Below are 15,983 nucleotides of genomic sequence, written 5' to 3' on the forward strand. Positions count from 1 at the left end.
CTCTCCATGCTCGCATCCCACCCTCCAACTTCTCTTCATGCTGTCATCCCTCCTCCCCTCCAACGTCTCTTCATGCTCTCATCCCTCCCTCCAACTTCTCTTCATGCTCTCATCCCTCCCTCCATCTCTCTCTCTCCTGCTCTCATCCCTCCCTCCATCTTCTCTCATGCTCTCATCCCTCCGTCCAAATTCTTCTCATGCTCTCATCCCTCCCTCCATCTTCTCTTTCATGCTCTCATTCCCTCCGCTCTCCAACTTCTCCCATGCTCTCATCCCTCCCTCCAACTTCTCTTCATGCTGTCATCCCTCCCTCCTCCAACTCTTCTCATGCTCTCATCCCTCCCTCCATCTTCTCTGCATGCTCTCTCCCTCCCTCCATCTTCTCTCCATGCTCTCATCCCTCCCTCCAACTTCTATTCATGCTCTCATCCCTCCCTCCCATCTTCTCTCCATGCTCTCATCCCTCCCTCCATCTTCTCCCATGCTCTCATCCCTCCCTCCAACTTCTCTTCATGCTCTCATCCATCTTCCATCTCTCTTCATGCTCCTCATCCCTCCCTCTCTCCAACTTTCTCTCCATGATCTCATCCCTACCCTCCAACGTTCTCTTCATGCTGTCATCCCGTTCCTCCCATCCACCTTCTCTTCATGGCTCTCATCCCGCCCTCCATCTTCTCTCCATTGCTCTCATCCCTCCCTCAACTTCTCTCATGCTCAATCCCTCCCTCCGATCTTCTCTCCATGCTCTCATGCCCTCCATCTTCTCTCCATGCTCTCATCCCTCCCTGTCCAATTCTCTTCATGCTCTCATCCCTCCCTCCATCTTCTCTCCATGCTCTCATCCCTCCCTCCAACTTCTCATTCATGCTCTCATCCTCCCCTCCATCTTCTCTTCATGCTCTCATCCCTCCATCTCTCCAACTTCTCTCCCTGCTCTCATCCCTCCCTCCAACTTCTCTTCATGCTGCCCATCCCTCCCTCCAACTTCTCTTCATGCTCTCATCCCTCCCTCCATCTTTCCTCCATGCTCTCAATCCCTCCCCTCCAAACTTCTCTTCATGCTGTCATCCCTTCCCTCCCTCCATCTTCTCTCCATGCGGTCTACCCTCCCTCCCTCCAACTTCTCTCCATGCTCTCATCCTCCCTACCATCTTCTCTCCATGCTCTCATCCCTCCCTCCCTCCCTCTCTCCCAACTTCTCTTCATGCTGTCATCACTCGCTACCTCCCTCCATCTTCTCTCCATGCTGTCATCCCTCCCTCCCTCCAACTTCTATCCATGCTCTCATCCCTCCATCTTCTCTCCATGCTCTCATCACCTCTCTCCATGCATCTCATCCCTCTCTCCATCTTCTCTTCATACTCTCATCCCTCCCTCTCTCCATCTTCTCTCCATGCTCTCATCCCTCCCTCCCTCCATCATCTCTCCATACTCTCATCCTTCCCTCCATCTTCTCTTCATGCTCTCATCCCTCCCTCCCTCCATCTTCTCTTCATGCTCTCATCCCTCCCTCCCTCCCTCCATCTTCTCTTTCATGCTCTCATCCCTCCCTCCCTCTCCATGCTCTCATCCCCCTCCCTCCCTCCATCTTCTCTTCATGCTCTCATCCCCCCCTCTCTCCATGCTTCCATCCCTCCCTCCATCTTCTCTCCATGCTCTCATCCCTCCCTCCATCTTCTCTCCATGCTGTCATCCCTCCCTCTCTCCATCTTCTCTCCATGCTCTCATCCCTCCCTCCATCTTCTCTTCATGCTCTCATCCCTCCCTCCCTCTCCATGCTCTCATCCCTCCCTCCCTCCATCTTCTCTTCATGCTCTCATCCCCCCCTCTCTCCATGCTCTCATCCCTCCCTCCATCTTCTCTCCATGCTCTCATCCCTCCCTCCATCTTCTCTCCATGCTGTCATCCCTCCCTCTCTCCATGCTCTCATCCCTCCCTCCATCTTCTCTTCATGCTCTCATCCCTCCCTCCATCTTCTCTTCATGCTCTCATCCCTCCCTCTCTTCCAACTTCTCTCCATGCTCTCATCCCTCCCTCCAACTTCTCTTCATGCTGTCATCCCTCCATCTTCTCTCCCATGCTCTCATCCCCTCCCCTCCATCTTCTCTTCATGCTCTCATCCCTCCCGCCATCTTCTCTTCATGCTCTCATCCTCCCTCTCTCCAACTTCTCTCCATGCTCTCATCCCTCCCTCCAACTTCTCTTCATGCTGTCATCCCTCCCTCCCTCCAACTTCTCTTCATGCTCTCATCCCTCCCTCCATCTTCTCTCCATGCTCTCATCCCTCCCTCCATCTTCTCTCCATGCTCTCATCCCTCCCTCCATCTTCTCTCCATGCTCTCATCCCTCCCTCCAACTTCTCTTCATGCTCTCATCCCTCCCTCCATCTTCTCTTCATGCTCTCATCCCTCCATCTCTCCAACTTCTCTCCCTGCTCTCATCCCTCCCTCCAACTTCTCTTCATGCTGTCATCCCTCCCTCCAACTTCTCTCCATGCTCTCATCCCTCCCTCCCTCCATCTTCTCTCCATGCTCTCATCCCTCCCTCCCTCCCTCCCTCCCTCCCTCCCTCCCTCTCTCCAACTTCTCTTCATGCTGTCATCCCTCCCTCCCTCCCTCCATCTTCTCTCCATGCTGTCATCCCTCCCTCCCTCCAACTTCTCTCCATGCTCTCATCCCTCCATCTTCTCTCCATGCTCTCATCCCTCTCTCCATGCTCTCATCCCTCTCTCCATCTTCTCTTCATGCTCTCATCCCTCCCTCTCTCCATCTTCTCTCCATGCTCTCATCCCTCCCTCCCTCCATCTTCTCTCCATACTCTCATCCTTCCCTCCATCTTCTCTTCATGCTCTCATCCCTCCCTCCCTCCATCTTCTCTCCATGCTGTCATCCCTCCCTCCCTCCCTCCATCTTCTCTTCATGCTCTCATCCCTCCCTCCCTCTCCATGCTCTCGTCCCTCCCTCCCTCCATCTTCTCTTCATGCTCTCATCCCTCCCTCCATCTTCTCTCCATGCTGTCATCCCTCCCTCTCTCCATCTTCTCTCCATGCTCTCATCCCTCCCTCCATCTTCCCTCCATGCTCTCATCCCTCCCTCCATCTTCTCTCCATGCTCTCATCCCTCTCTCCATCTTCTCTCCATGCTCTCATCCCTCCCTCTCTCCAACCCTACTTCCCTCATTCAAAAAACGTTGAATGAGTATGTGTGTCCAAACTTTTGACTGGTACTGTAAATGGCCAGAGGTCATTCTGGGGGTCATAATGTATCCTGTCCTCGCTGGTAATTCCTGTTGGAATGTGATTTAGGGATCATCATTCTCTTCACTCTGAAAAAGAAACGCAGAGGACACACTCTCATTTACTAAGTAGTCCCGATGAGGTCGCACAGAGCAACTCTTCTCCCTTTATATCAGCCCGGAGCCGAGGCAACTGATGATTCACACACAGGAACATGACGTACAAAGTGTTACATACTAAATCTACCTTGTTGGTGATGAATGAAACAGAATCCTCTGCATGTAACCGAGGCCTACAGTGTGAATGGATGAGGTTGGGAGGGGGGGATACTGTAGAGAGTGATAGGATTTCTCTGAATTAGCTGATGCAGTTCAGCATCAATCAGTGCAGCAAGTAGAACTCACAGGGTTAGGAGACTAGTGGGTGGATAGGTAGGGATGAGGAGGACAAATCAAATCTAATTTTATTGGTCACTGTCGTGGCTGAATCAGAATTAGTTAGGTAACATTGATACATAAGATGTTTTATTTATTTTCATAATATGCTTATGTGGGTAAAAAGTCACTTTGGGCCCAGAGAGGGGAGAGGTCAGGAGTCGTCTTCATATGTGAATATCTGTGAAACCATGTGAAGGGCTCCACAATGTCTGTACTCCAGTCACTCCCTGTATGGCAGTGTCTGGAACCATTGTATGTCCCCTCTGATGTTGAAACTTGTCTTGACCTAGTATATGACCTAGAGGCTCACTCCTCTCAGAGAGCTTGTCCAGGGGTGGGTTGTATTTGAGATGGGTGTATCTAGAATTGACAATTGATATTTGCCATTGGATGAGGTAATGGTTTTGGTAATAGGAAGTACCAAGAACGAGAAGTAGAACCTCGTCTTAGGAGACCAAACTGAACGATAATTTATAGCTAATGCTATCTGGTTATGGGATACTCCTCTTTCAAGTAAAAGGCCCTTTGTGAAGCTCCTAAGATCTGTGGTTCGTCATTGTGAGTTGAGAGGGGTGTATCTTGGCTATAAAAGATGAAGTATTATTTTGTAAGCACTCTCAGATAATTCATTTATAGACACTGAATTGATCTGAAAGTCACAGGGCTATGGTGAAGCTCATATTATTAAAAGATGAAGGCTAAAGTATAACTCTGACTTGTGTGTGGTTTGTAAACTCTCCTTTCACTTAGTAATACAGGAAATTACCACGACATCACATACACATGGTGTAGTGAAATGCTTGTGCTTCTAGTTCCGACCGTGCGGTAATATCTAACACTAATCTAACAATTTCACAACAACTACCTTATACACACACAAGTGTAAAGGAATGAGATACAGCCTACAGCCCACTACAGTGAGATGCAGTCTACTACAGTGAGATGCAGCCTACTACGGTGAGATACAGCCCACTACAGTGAGATGCAGTCTACTACAGTGAGATGCAGTCTACTACAGTGAGATACAGCCCACTACAGTGAGATACAGCCCACTACAGTGAGATGCAGTCTACTACAGTGAGATGCAGCCTACTACGGTGAGATACAGCCCACTACAGTGAGATGCAGTCTACTACAGTGAGATGCAGTCTACTACAGTGAGATACAGTCTACTACAGTGAGATACAGCCCACTACAGTGAGATGCAGCCTACTACGGTGAGATACAGCCCACTACAGTGAGATGCAGTCTACTACAGTGAGATACAGTCTACTACAGTGAGATACAGCCCACTACAGTGAGATGCAGTCTACTACGGTGAGATACAGCCCACTACAGTGAGATGCAGTCAACTACAGTGAGATACAGTCTACTACAGTGAGATACAGCCTACTACAGTGAGATACAGCCTACAGCCCACTACAGTGAGATACAGCCTACTACAGTGAGATACAGTCTACTACAGTGAGATACAGCCTACTACAGTGAGATACAGCCTACTACAGTGAGATACAGTCTACTACAGTGAGATACAGCCTACTACAGTGAGATGCAGTCTACTACAGTGAGATACAGCCTACTACAGTGAGATGCAGTCTACTACAGTGAGATACAGTCTACTACAGTGAGATACAGCCTACTACAGTGAGATGCAGCCTACTACAGTGAGATACAGCCTACTACAGTGAGATACAGGCTACAGTCTACTACAGTGAGATACAGTCTACTACAGTGAGATACAGTCTACTACAGTGAGATACAGTCTACTACAGTGAGATACAGCCTACAGTCTACTACAGTGAGATACAGGCTACAGTCTACTACAGTGAGATACAGGCTACAGTCTACTACAGTGAGATACAGTCTACTACAGTGAGATACAGCCTACTACAGTGAGATGCAGTCTACTACAGTGAGATGCAGCCTACTACAGTGAGATACAGCCTACTACAGTGAGATACAGTCTACTACAGTGAGATGCAGTCTACTACAGTGAGATACAGCCTACTACAGTGAGATACAGTCTACTACAGTGAGATGCAGCCTACTACAGTGAGATACAGTCTACTACAGTGAGATGCAGCCTACTACAGTGAGATACAGCCTACTACAGTGAGATACAGTCTACTACAGTGAGATGCAGTCTACTACAGTGAGATACAGTCTACTACAGTGAGATACAGTCTACTACAGTGAGATACAGTCTACTACAGTGAGATACAGTCTACTACAGTGAGATACAGCCTACAGTCTACTACAGTGAGATACAGGCTACAGTCTACTACAGTGAGATACAGGCTACAGTCTACTACAGTGAGATGCAGCCTACTACAGTGAGATACAGCCTACTACAGTGAGATACAGTCTACTACAGTGAGATGCAGTCTACTACAGTGAGATACAGCCTACTACAGTGAGATACAGTCTACTACAGTGAGATGCAGCCTACTACAGTGAGATACAGCCTACTACAGTGAGATACAGTCTACTACAGTGAGATGCAGTCTACTACAGTGAGATACGGCCTGCTTCAAACATGGAAAATCATGCCGCTCATGAGTACAGCAACAGGTTGTGATAATGTACAGTACACTTCTGTGGATCAAATTCCACCCACGTAATCAATTTAGCAATGCCAGCCTACCATAAACACGGTTCCAATATGTACAGTTCCTATTTACAACCAGGAAAACCAGAAAAGATTGTATATTTTTCTATGGTAAAACATACTGACATGTAACTAGACCCAGGGGCGTCATTTGTGTTCTTGCATTGGAATTATGTTGAATTCTGCTCATAGCACAAACATAACAGTTCAAGTGTCGACACCATTGAGCGCTGTTGACCAAGAAGTGTCAGGTTGGCGCAAAATCTCTGCTGTGCTCTATTGTAATATTGCCCAAGGAGATCGTGTCTGTTGCCAGGCGCGTTTGATCGGCAGGAGTAATGTGGGAAAGTCCTCTCTTATCAGAGCTCTGTTCTCCCTGGCTCCTGAGGTTGAGGTCAGAGACTCCAAAACACCCGTGAGTGAGTAAACTAAGATCTGTTGTTTATCTGCTATGTTTTTTTTTGGGGGGGGGAGCTTGATTAATTAATTATTGATTAATTACTTTCACTACCTGGCACTTTACCATCTCTCCATCTCTCTCATGATGAACTTCTTCAAGGCTTTCACCAAATGGTGGACATGCCTGGTTATGGACACAGGGTTTTACATTATGTGGCCTTCAATCAATGTCCAGAATGTGTGTGCTTTTGTATGTTAAGGATATCAAACTGAGATGATTGTCAACATTGTCAACATGCCTCCTTCTCCTCTGTTACTGTTCTCTCAGGCTGGTGAGGACGTTGCTATTGGTGGACGGGAGTGTTGTGCTGCAGGAGGCAGTCTGGCGAGGACGTTGCTATTGGTGGACGGGAGTGTTGTGCTGAAGGAGGCAGTCTGGCGAGGACGTTGCTATTGGTGGAAGGGAGTGTTGTGCTGAAGGAGGCAGTCTGGCGAGGACGTTGCTATTGGCAGGCGGGAGTGTTGTGCTGCAGGAGGCAGTCTGGCGAGGACGTTGCTATTGGTGGACGGGAGTGCAGGAGTCAGATACGATCGACCTGGAGATGTGTGAGTTCAGTCGGCCTCACGTGGCGAGTTGACAATACTGCTCAATTAATTTTGTATGTTAACTTATTATATAATGTCTTTCATCTTGGATGAGGACATTTCATTGAGCCACTATTCGTGTGTTGCTGTTTTAGAGAACAGAATCTTGCTGCCATCTCGGTTTTTAATGTTCATTACTTAATCCTTTAGTATGCCATGGTCCATCCCACTGACTGTAGGGAGCAGATTAGCACGCAGCTATTTATAAAACTGCACTTCTATCTATGGACCGTCATTATAGAGTGGCCCTGTCCTGTGCATAATGCATGGGGGACTTCAAGTATTCATGCTATCAGCTTATTAAGCACTTTGACCACATAACTAAAATTAAGTTAACAGGGTCCACTCATCATTTCAACTGGGGGGTATTTAATAAAGTTCATGTCGTCAGTGGTGGAGAATGGGACAGAGTGGTGCATGGGGTAATAACATATATTGTTGCTTGGGGGGGGGGGGGGGGGGTACAACAGTATCTGATTGAGTTTAACCCATTCAAGCTTTTCCATTTCAGAATGAGAACCTGTCTTCGTTCATGGTCAGGTATCAGCAGGGTGTCACACTGATGTTGTGTATCATGCAGATTGTCGTGACCAAGATGTGCCACTGGGGGGTGATGTTGACTGCCACCAGGAGGTGCTGTTGACTGCCACCAGGAGGTGCTGTTGATTAACCTGCTTCAAACTTCAGGATGTCATAACACAGACTGTAGTCTGAATCCCACAGCCCTTCCTGTTCAGGGGACATAAACATTAGTGTTGTATGGGGTAAATTGAGCACCATACACATCCCCATTTTAGACTGGAACTACACTTCTACTACCACCACCCCAACCAGTCTACTACTACTACTACTACTAACCACACTTCTACTACTACCACTACCCCTTCTACACTTTTACTACCACTACCCCTACTACACTTCTACTACCCCTCCACCCCAACCACACGTCTACTACTACCACCCCAACCACACTTCTACTACCACCCCAACCACACTTCTACTACCCCTACCACCCCAACCACACTTCTACTACTACCACTACCCCTACTACACTTTTACTACCACTACCCCTACTACACTTTTACTACCACTACCCCTACTACACGTCTACTACTACCACCCCAACCACACTTCTACTACTACCACTACTACACTTCTACTACTACCACTCCAACCACACTTCTACTACCCCTACCACCCCAACCACACTTCTACTACCCCTACCACCCCAACCACACGTCTACTACTACCACCCCAACCACACTTCTACTACCACCCCAACCACACATCTACTACCCCTACCACCCCAACCACACTTCTACTACCCCTACCACCCCAACCACACTTCTACTACCCCTACCACCCCAACCACACTTCTACTCCCCCTACCACCCCAACCTCACTTCTACTCCCCCTACCACCCCAACCACACTTCTACTACCCCTACCACCCCAACCACACTTCTACTACCCCTACTCCCCCTACCACACTTTTACTACCCCTACTCCCCCTACCACACTTCTACTACTACCACCCCAACCACACTTCTACTACCCCTACCACACCAACCACACTTCTACTCCCCCTACCACCCCAACCACACTTCTACTACCCCTACCACACTTCTACTCCCTCTACCACCCCAACCACACTTCTACTACCCCTACCACCCCAACCACACTTCTACTACCCCTACCACCCCAACCACACTTCTACTCTCCCTACCACTCCAACCACATTTCTACTACCCCTACCACCCCAACCACACTTCTACTACCCCTACTCCCCCTACCACACTTTTACTACCCCTACTCCCCCTACCACACTTCTACTACTACCACCCCAACCACACTTCTACTACCCCTACCACACCAACCACACTTCTACTCCCCCTACCACCCCAACCACACTTCTACTACCCCTACCACACTTCTACTCCCTCTACCACCCCAACCACACTTCTACTACCCCTACCACCCCAACCACACTTCTACTACCCCTACCACCCCAACCACACTTCTACTCTCCCTACCACTCCAACCACATTTCTACTACCCCTACCACCCCAACCACACTTCTACTACCCCTACCACCCCAACCACACTTCTACTACCCCTACCACCCCAACCACACTTCTACTACCCCTACCACCCCTACTCCACCTACCACACTTCTACTACCCCTACTCCCCCTACCACACTTCTACTACTACCACCCCAACCACACTTCTACTACCCCTACCACACCAACCACACTTCTACTCCCCCTACCACCCCAACCACACTTCTACTACCCCTACCACCCCAACCACACTTCTACTCCCCCTACCACCCCAACCACACTTCTACTCCCCCTACCACCCCAACCACACCTCTACTACCCCTACCACCCCAACCACACTTCTACTACCCCTACCACCCCAACCACACTTCTACTACCCCTACTCCCCCTACCACCCCAACCACACTTCTACTACCCCAACCACACTTCTACTACCCCTACCACCCCAACCACACTTCTACTACCCCTACCACCCCAACCACACTTCTACTACCCCTACCACCCCAACCACACTTCTACTCCCCCTACCACCCCAACCACACTTCTACTCCCCCTACCACCCCAACCACACTTCTACTACCCCTACTCCACCTACCACACCTCTACTACCCCTACTCCCCCAACCACAGTTCTACTACCCCTACCACCACAACCACACTTCTACTACCCCTACTACCCTACCACCCCAACCACACTTCTACTCCCCCTACCACCCCAACCACACTTCTACTCCCCCTACCACCCCAACCACACTTCTACCCTTCCGGTTACTAGTCCACCGCTCTAACCACTAGGCTACCCTGCCTACAACCTATTTATTTAACCCAACACTACATAAAGAGAGACCTAAAGACTACATAGAGAGACAACCCAACACTACATAAAGAGAGACCTAAAGACTACATAGAGACAACCCAACACTACATAAAGAGAGACCTAAAGACTACAGAGAGACAACCCAACACTACATAAAGAGAGACCTAAAGACTACATAGAGAGACAACCCAACACTACATAAAGAGAGACAACCCAACACTATATAAAGAGAGACCTAAAGACTACATAGAGACAACCCAACACTACATAAAGAGAGACCTAAAGACTACATAGAGAGACAACCCAACACTACATAAAGAGTAACCTAAAGACTACATAGAGAGACAACCCAACACTACATAAAGAGAGACCTAAAGACTACATAGAGAGACAACCCAACACTACATAGAGAGACAACCCAACACTACATAAAGAGAGACCTAAAGACTACATAGAGAGACAACCCAACACTACATAAAGAGAGACCTAAAGACTACATAGAGAGACAACCCAACACTACATAAAGAGAGACCTAAAGACTACATAGAGACAACCCAACACTACATAAAGAGAGACCTAAAGACTACATAGAGAGACAACCCAACACTACATAAAGAGAGACCTAAAGACTACATAGAGAGACAACCCAACACTACATAGAGAGACAACCCAACACTACATAGAGAGACCTAAAGACTACATAGAGAGACAACCCAACACTACATAAAGAGAGACCTAAAGACTACATAGAGAGACAACCCAACACTACATAAAGAGAGACCTAAAGACTACATAGAGAGACAACCCAACACTACATAAAGAGAGACCTAAAGACTACATAGACAACCCAACACTACATAAAGAGAGACCTAAAGACTACATAGAGAGACAACCCAACACTACATAAAGAGAGACCTAAAGACTACATAGAGACAACCCAACACTACATAAAGAGAGACCTAAAGACTACATAGAGAGACAACCCAACACTACATAAAGAGAGACAACCCAACACTACATAAAGAGAGACCTAAAGACAACTACGTGTTGTGATAATTGCGCTGTCTGCTCTATAACCTGGTAATCCACATGCCTTGCGACCCTGATATATATTAGAGGCCTAAAGGCCGAGACAATAAGAAGACACAGTGGCAGAATAAATGCAACCTCATTTTAGTTTTATTACAAAATGGCAACCTCTTGTCCAGTGACGTCCACAAAGCATATTGCAGGTACAGTAACCAGTTACGTGACATAACAGCAATGGTCAATCAACTTGTTTGTTTCAGACATTTTCGAACCTCTAAACAACTATTGATATAGAACCACAGAGCGTTATCACAAGCCGCAAAGAAACTAGGAGCTGCCTCCTCTATTCCAGCACCAACAGTTAAACTCTGCTCCGTCTAATACTGAGACAACTAAAAGATAACCAAAAAACTATTTAGTCCAATCAACGTAAGATAAATATGATGTGGCTGTCCATGGTTCTGATTTCTGGGTTGAGTGTGTGTGTGTCTGTGTGTTCGTGTGTGTGTGTGTGTGTGTGTGTGTGTGTTCGTGTGTGTGTGTCTGTGTGTTCGTGTGTGTGTGTCTGTGTGTTCGTGTGTGTGTGTGTGTGTGTGTGTCTGTGTGTTCGTGTGTGTGTGTGTGTGTGTGTGTGTGTGTTCGTGTGTGTGTGTCTGTGTGTTCGTGTGTGTGTGTCTGTGTGTTCGTGTGTGTGTGTGTGTGTGTGTGTGTGTCTGTGTGTTCGTGTGTGTGTGTCTGTGTGTTCGTGTGTGTGTGTGTGTGTGTGTGTTCGTGCGAGTAGAAAACATGTTGACTCACTATACATGTAGAGAAACACCAACGCCATCCTCCTCTCATGTTGCTGAAACGGTCTATCACTCTGTCATACAGTACACACTTACAGTTTTTGTTGTCCTAGGCTACCTGGCTAAAACGCTTGCTCGCTAGCCTAACTTCCAACGTTAGCTAGTTAACATTAGCCTTCTACATCTAGCTACATATTGAACTTCTATTCTCTCAGGCCAGGTAAACAATGTATGAATTTATGGTTGGATCAGAATCGCCGTTGTAATCATTGGCCAGTACGGAGAACTAAGTAAAACCACAAGTCCAAATCCTTATCTCCATCCATGGCTAATTTAGGAAAGGGACAATGTTAGCTAGCTGGCTAGCTAGGCACCAGAGGACAACAACACAACGAGATGCAACAATTGAAAAAGAAATCTGTCAATTATGTACATTTTTTCTGTCAATGACGTATGCTCTCAATGGGATTTGACACTTTCACAGTTGTATTCGGCGCAATGTGACAAATACAACTCGATTTGATTTTGTACACTGATATTTGGGGAAGTTTGGCTTCCCTGAACACACCCCACTAAAAGGCACCACTCATTTTCAGAGAAGCACCCCGCAGAGTGTATTCTTCACTGCAAATCTGTCAATACCTTTAGCCCAAAAAATTAATTTATAAAATATATATATATATATATATATATAAAAGTATATATTTCTTCTACATTATAAACACAACATATTCATAATATTACACTAATAACACACTATGGAATGTGTGGACCAACAACAACTTTAGAATCAAGAGTCAGCTTCATGCAATTCGTTCCAAAATCCATGATAAGACATGTGCGTTGAGTTCATCCTGGACAGACTCCTCCGTCCTTCCCTTCACTATGAGCCCATGGTTGCCTCCTTCCACCCAGCGAACAGTCGTTGGACATCTCATCTCTTTAACGACATCCTCTAGAAGGATCTGGACACACGGAGGAAATCATTATTGCAGAAACACAACATTGGGAGTAAACGAAAAATCAATAAAATATCACACAGAATAAAAAACTAATTTCAAAGAGAGCTGTGTTGTTACGGTTTCCGTCTGATCACTACACTCCGATCTGCTGTCATTTATGCAAAAAGGTCCAGAAAGACGCCCAACGCCATTCTCACCTTCTCACACATGTTGTCTGCAGTGCCAGACAGAAACAACACAGGCACCTCCGTAGGCAACCCCCGGAGGTCCTCGCTCCGCTGGCGATGGGCGTGGGTCTGTCCTGGAGGGTGTAGGGGGAAGGACAGACAGACGAGACCTGCTACTGCATCTTCTGGTCGAACACTGAGCTGCCTGGCCAGAGCAGAGGCAGCTCGAGCCCCTAGAGAACGTCCTGAAGTGGGGAGGGGACACAGTGAGGAGCTTCCACCATGTCAACATGATGTGTATCTTTATACTGTAACCTCTAACACAGTGAGGAGATTCAGTAGACCAGGGGTCAGAGATTCAGTAGACCAGGGGTCAGAGATTCAGTAGACCAGGGGTCAGAGATTCAGTAGACCAGGGGTCAGAGATTCAGTAGACCAGGGGTCAGAGATTCAGTAGACCAGGGGTCAGAGATTCAGTAGACCAGGGGTCAGAGGTACAGTAGACCAGGGGTCAGAGATTCAGTAGACCAGGGGTCAGATATTCAGTAAACCAGGGGTCAGAGATTCAGTAGACCAGGGGTCAGAGATTCAGTAGAACAGGGGTCAGAGATTCAGTAGACCAGGGGTCAGAGATTCAGTAGACTAGGGGTCAGAGATTCAGAAACCAGGGGTCAGAGATTCAGTAGACTAGGGGTCAGAGATTCAGTAGACCAGGGGTCAGAGGTACAGTATACCAGGGGTCAGAGGTACAGTAGACCAGGGGTCAGAGGTACAGTAGACCAGTGGTCAGGGGTCAGAGATTCAGTAGACCAGGCGTCAGATATTCAGTAAACCAGGGGTCAGAGATTCAGTAGACCAGGGGTCAGAGATTCAGTAAACCAGGGGTCAGAGATTCAGTAGACCAGGGGTCAGAGATTCAGTAGACCAGGGCTCAGAGATTCAGTAGACCAGGGGTCAGAGATTCAGTAGACCAGGGGTCAGAGTTACAGTAGACCAGGGGTCAGAGATTCAGTAGACCAGGGGTCAGAGGTACAGTAGACCAGGGGTCAGAGATACAGTAGACCAGGGGTCAGAGATACAGTAGACCAGGGGTCAGAGGTACAGTAGACCAGGGGTCAGAGGTACAATAGAACAGGGGTCAGAGATACAGTAGATCAGGGGTCAGAGATACAGTAGACCAGGGGTCAGAGATACAGTAGACCAGGGGTCAGAGGTACAGTAGACCAGGGGTCAGAGGTACAGTAGACCAGGGGTCAGAGGTACAGTAGACCAGGGGTCAGAGATACAGTAGACCAGGGGTCAGAGATTCATTAGACCAGGGGTCAGAGATCCATTAGACCAGGAGTCAGAGATACAGTAGACCAGAAGTCAGAGATTCATTAGACCAGGAGTCAGAGATACATTAGACCAGGGGTCAGGGGTACAGTAGACCAGGGGTCAGAGGTACAATAGACTTGGGGTCAGATACAGTAGACCAGGGGTCAGAGAGACAGTAGACCAGGGGTCAGATGTACAGTAGACCAGGGGTCAGATGTACAGTAGACCAGGGGTCAGATGTACAGTAGACCAGGGGTCAGAGATACAGTAGACCAGAGAGCTATGTGCAAATACAGATTGAAAAACTCTCTTCCAGAATGATGTGGTTATATTGGTTTGTTGTTATGTGACAGCCTTATCACATGGCTCATAACTGGGAAATATATCAGGCCAATTGAGGGCTTCATTTAGGTTGTTTTTTAAAATGGTTTGCTTACTTACCAACAAAGAATATTTGTCTGATTGTGAATTTCTTAAGATATTTCAAGTGTTCCTGCAAAATAAAACAGAATATTTCCCATAAATGGCACACAAACTCTCGTGTTATTCTTAACTATGAAGACAATGCACAAATCTGGATTTCACAAATAGTTCTTACCAAAACAGCATTGTAAGCCTTCACTCTGTAACCCAGGTTTATACCTTTACACGCGAAGCGAAGACATAGCAGACCATTCGACGCAAGCACACGGGCCAGAGAAACCAAATGCTTTAGGTTGACGTCCCCTCCAGTCCCGTGCGTCACGATGACCGCAGTCCGCACAGCACTTACGTTCGCAGGGACGCTCAACACAACTCTGACAGCAACGATTTGTTTTTTACCAAAAATTATGTTCAAGCTGTCCTGTAAAAGTCATTATTGAGTTAGTGAGTCATTTATGCTTGGCCATGTATTCTATCAAATACTTACATAAACTGTATAACTTCTATCAATCGTCAACATAAACACTTTACCTCTTGAAACATTTCCATGTCGTTAGTTGTCTTGTCTTCTTCTTCTTCAATGAGGGTTAACGGCGGTGGGCATCTAATAAATGTTGCATTACCGCCACCTACTGGACAGAAGTACAACTCCCTTATACTTTGCTTGAAAAAAATTAAATCAATAACTAAATACCCTATCATCTAACACGATGATCACGATAAATTAATAATAATACAAAACAACAACACCCTACTCCACTATTTAAATCTATTTAGTCCTGCCTCAGGTCAACAACCTGATAGGATGGGACACCACCCTACTCCACTATTTAAATCTATCTATCTATCTATATTTAAATCCACCACTCAACACACCCTGTAAGTCTTCTGGCGTCAAGTCTCGTACACCCAAATACTTCTCTCCACCTCAATTTTCTGTCATTTACATTCCATTTCTGTGGTACAGTTGATAACCATTGATTTGAAAGCTAAGAAGATAATCTTACTGAAGCATATTGATTTACCCCTCTGTCCTGATAGAGATCTACAACTCACTGGGATCCTCTCAGGATCCTTCCCCCTTGACCCATCCTCCTCT

The 15,983-nt window shown here is 47.1% G+C and overlaps 1 protein-coding gene across 1 annotated transcript; it reads right to left on the minus strand.

The window, feature by feature from the left end:
• Positions 1 to 11,358: 11,358 nt before the first annotated feature.
• On the minus strand, positions 11,359 to 15,495 carry LOC109880764 (testis-expressed protein 30). Its single transcript, XM_020472958.2, has 5 exons — positions 15,416 to 15,495; positions 15,060 to 15,305; positions 14,903 to 14,954; positions 13,175 to 13,389; positions 11,359 to 12,980 (listed from the first exon to the last, which is right to left on the minus strand). The coding sequence occupies exons 1-5, from the start codon at positions 15,431 to 15,433 to the stop codon at positions 12,819 to 12,821; spliced, it is 693 nt and encodes a 230-aa protein (XP_020328547.1). The 5' UTR covers positions 15,434 to 15,495; the 3' UTR covers positions 11,359 to 12,818.
• Between the last annotated feature and the right edge of the window lie 488 nt (positions 15,496 to 15,983).

Source organism: Oncorhynchus kisutch, linkage group LG2, assembly GCF_002021735.2.
Source record: "Oncorhynchus kisutch isolate 150728-3 linkage group LG2, Okis_V2, whole genome shotgun sequence".
In the NCBI taxonomy this organism is placed as follows: Eukaryota; Metazoa; Chordata; class Actinopteri; order Salmoniformes; family Salmonidae; genus Oncorhynchus; species Oncorhynchus kisutch.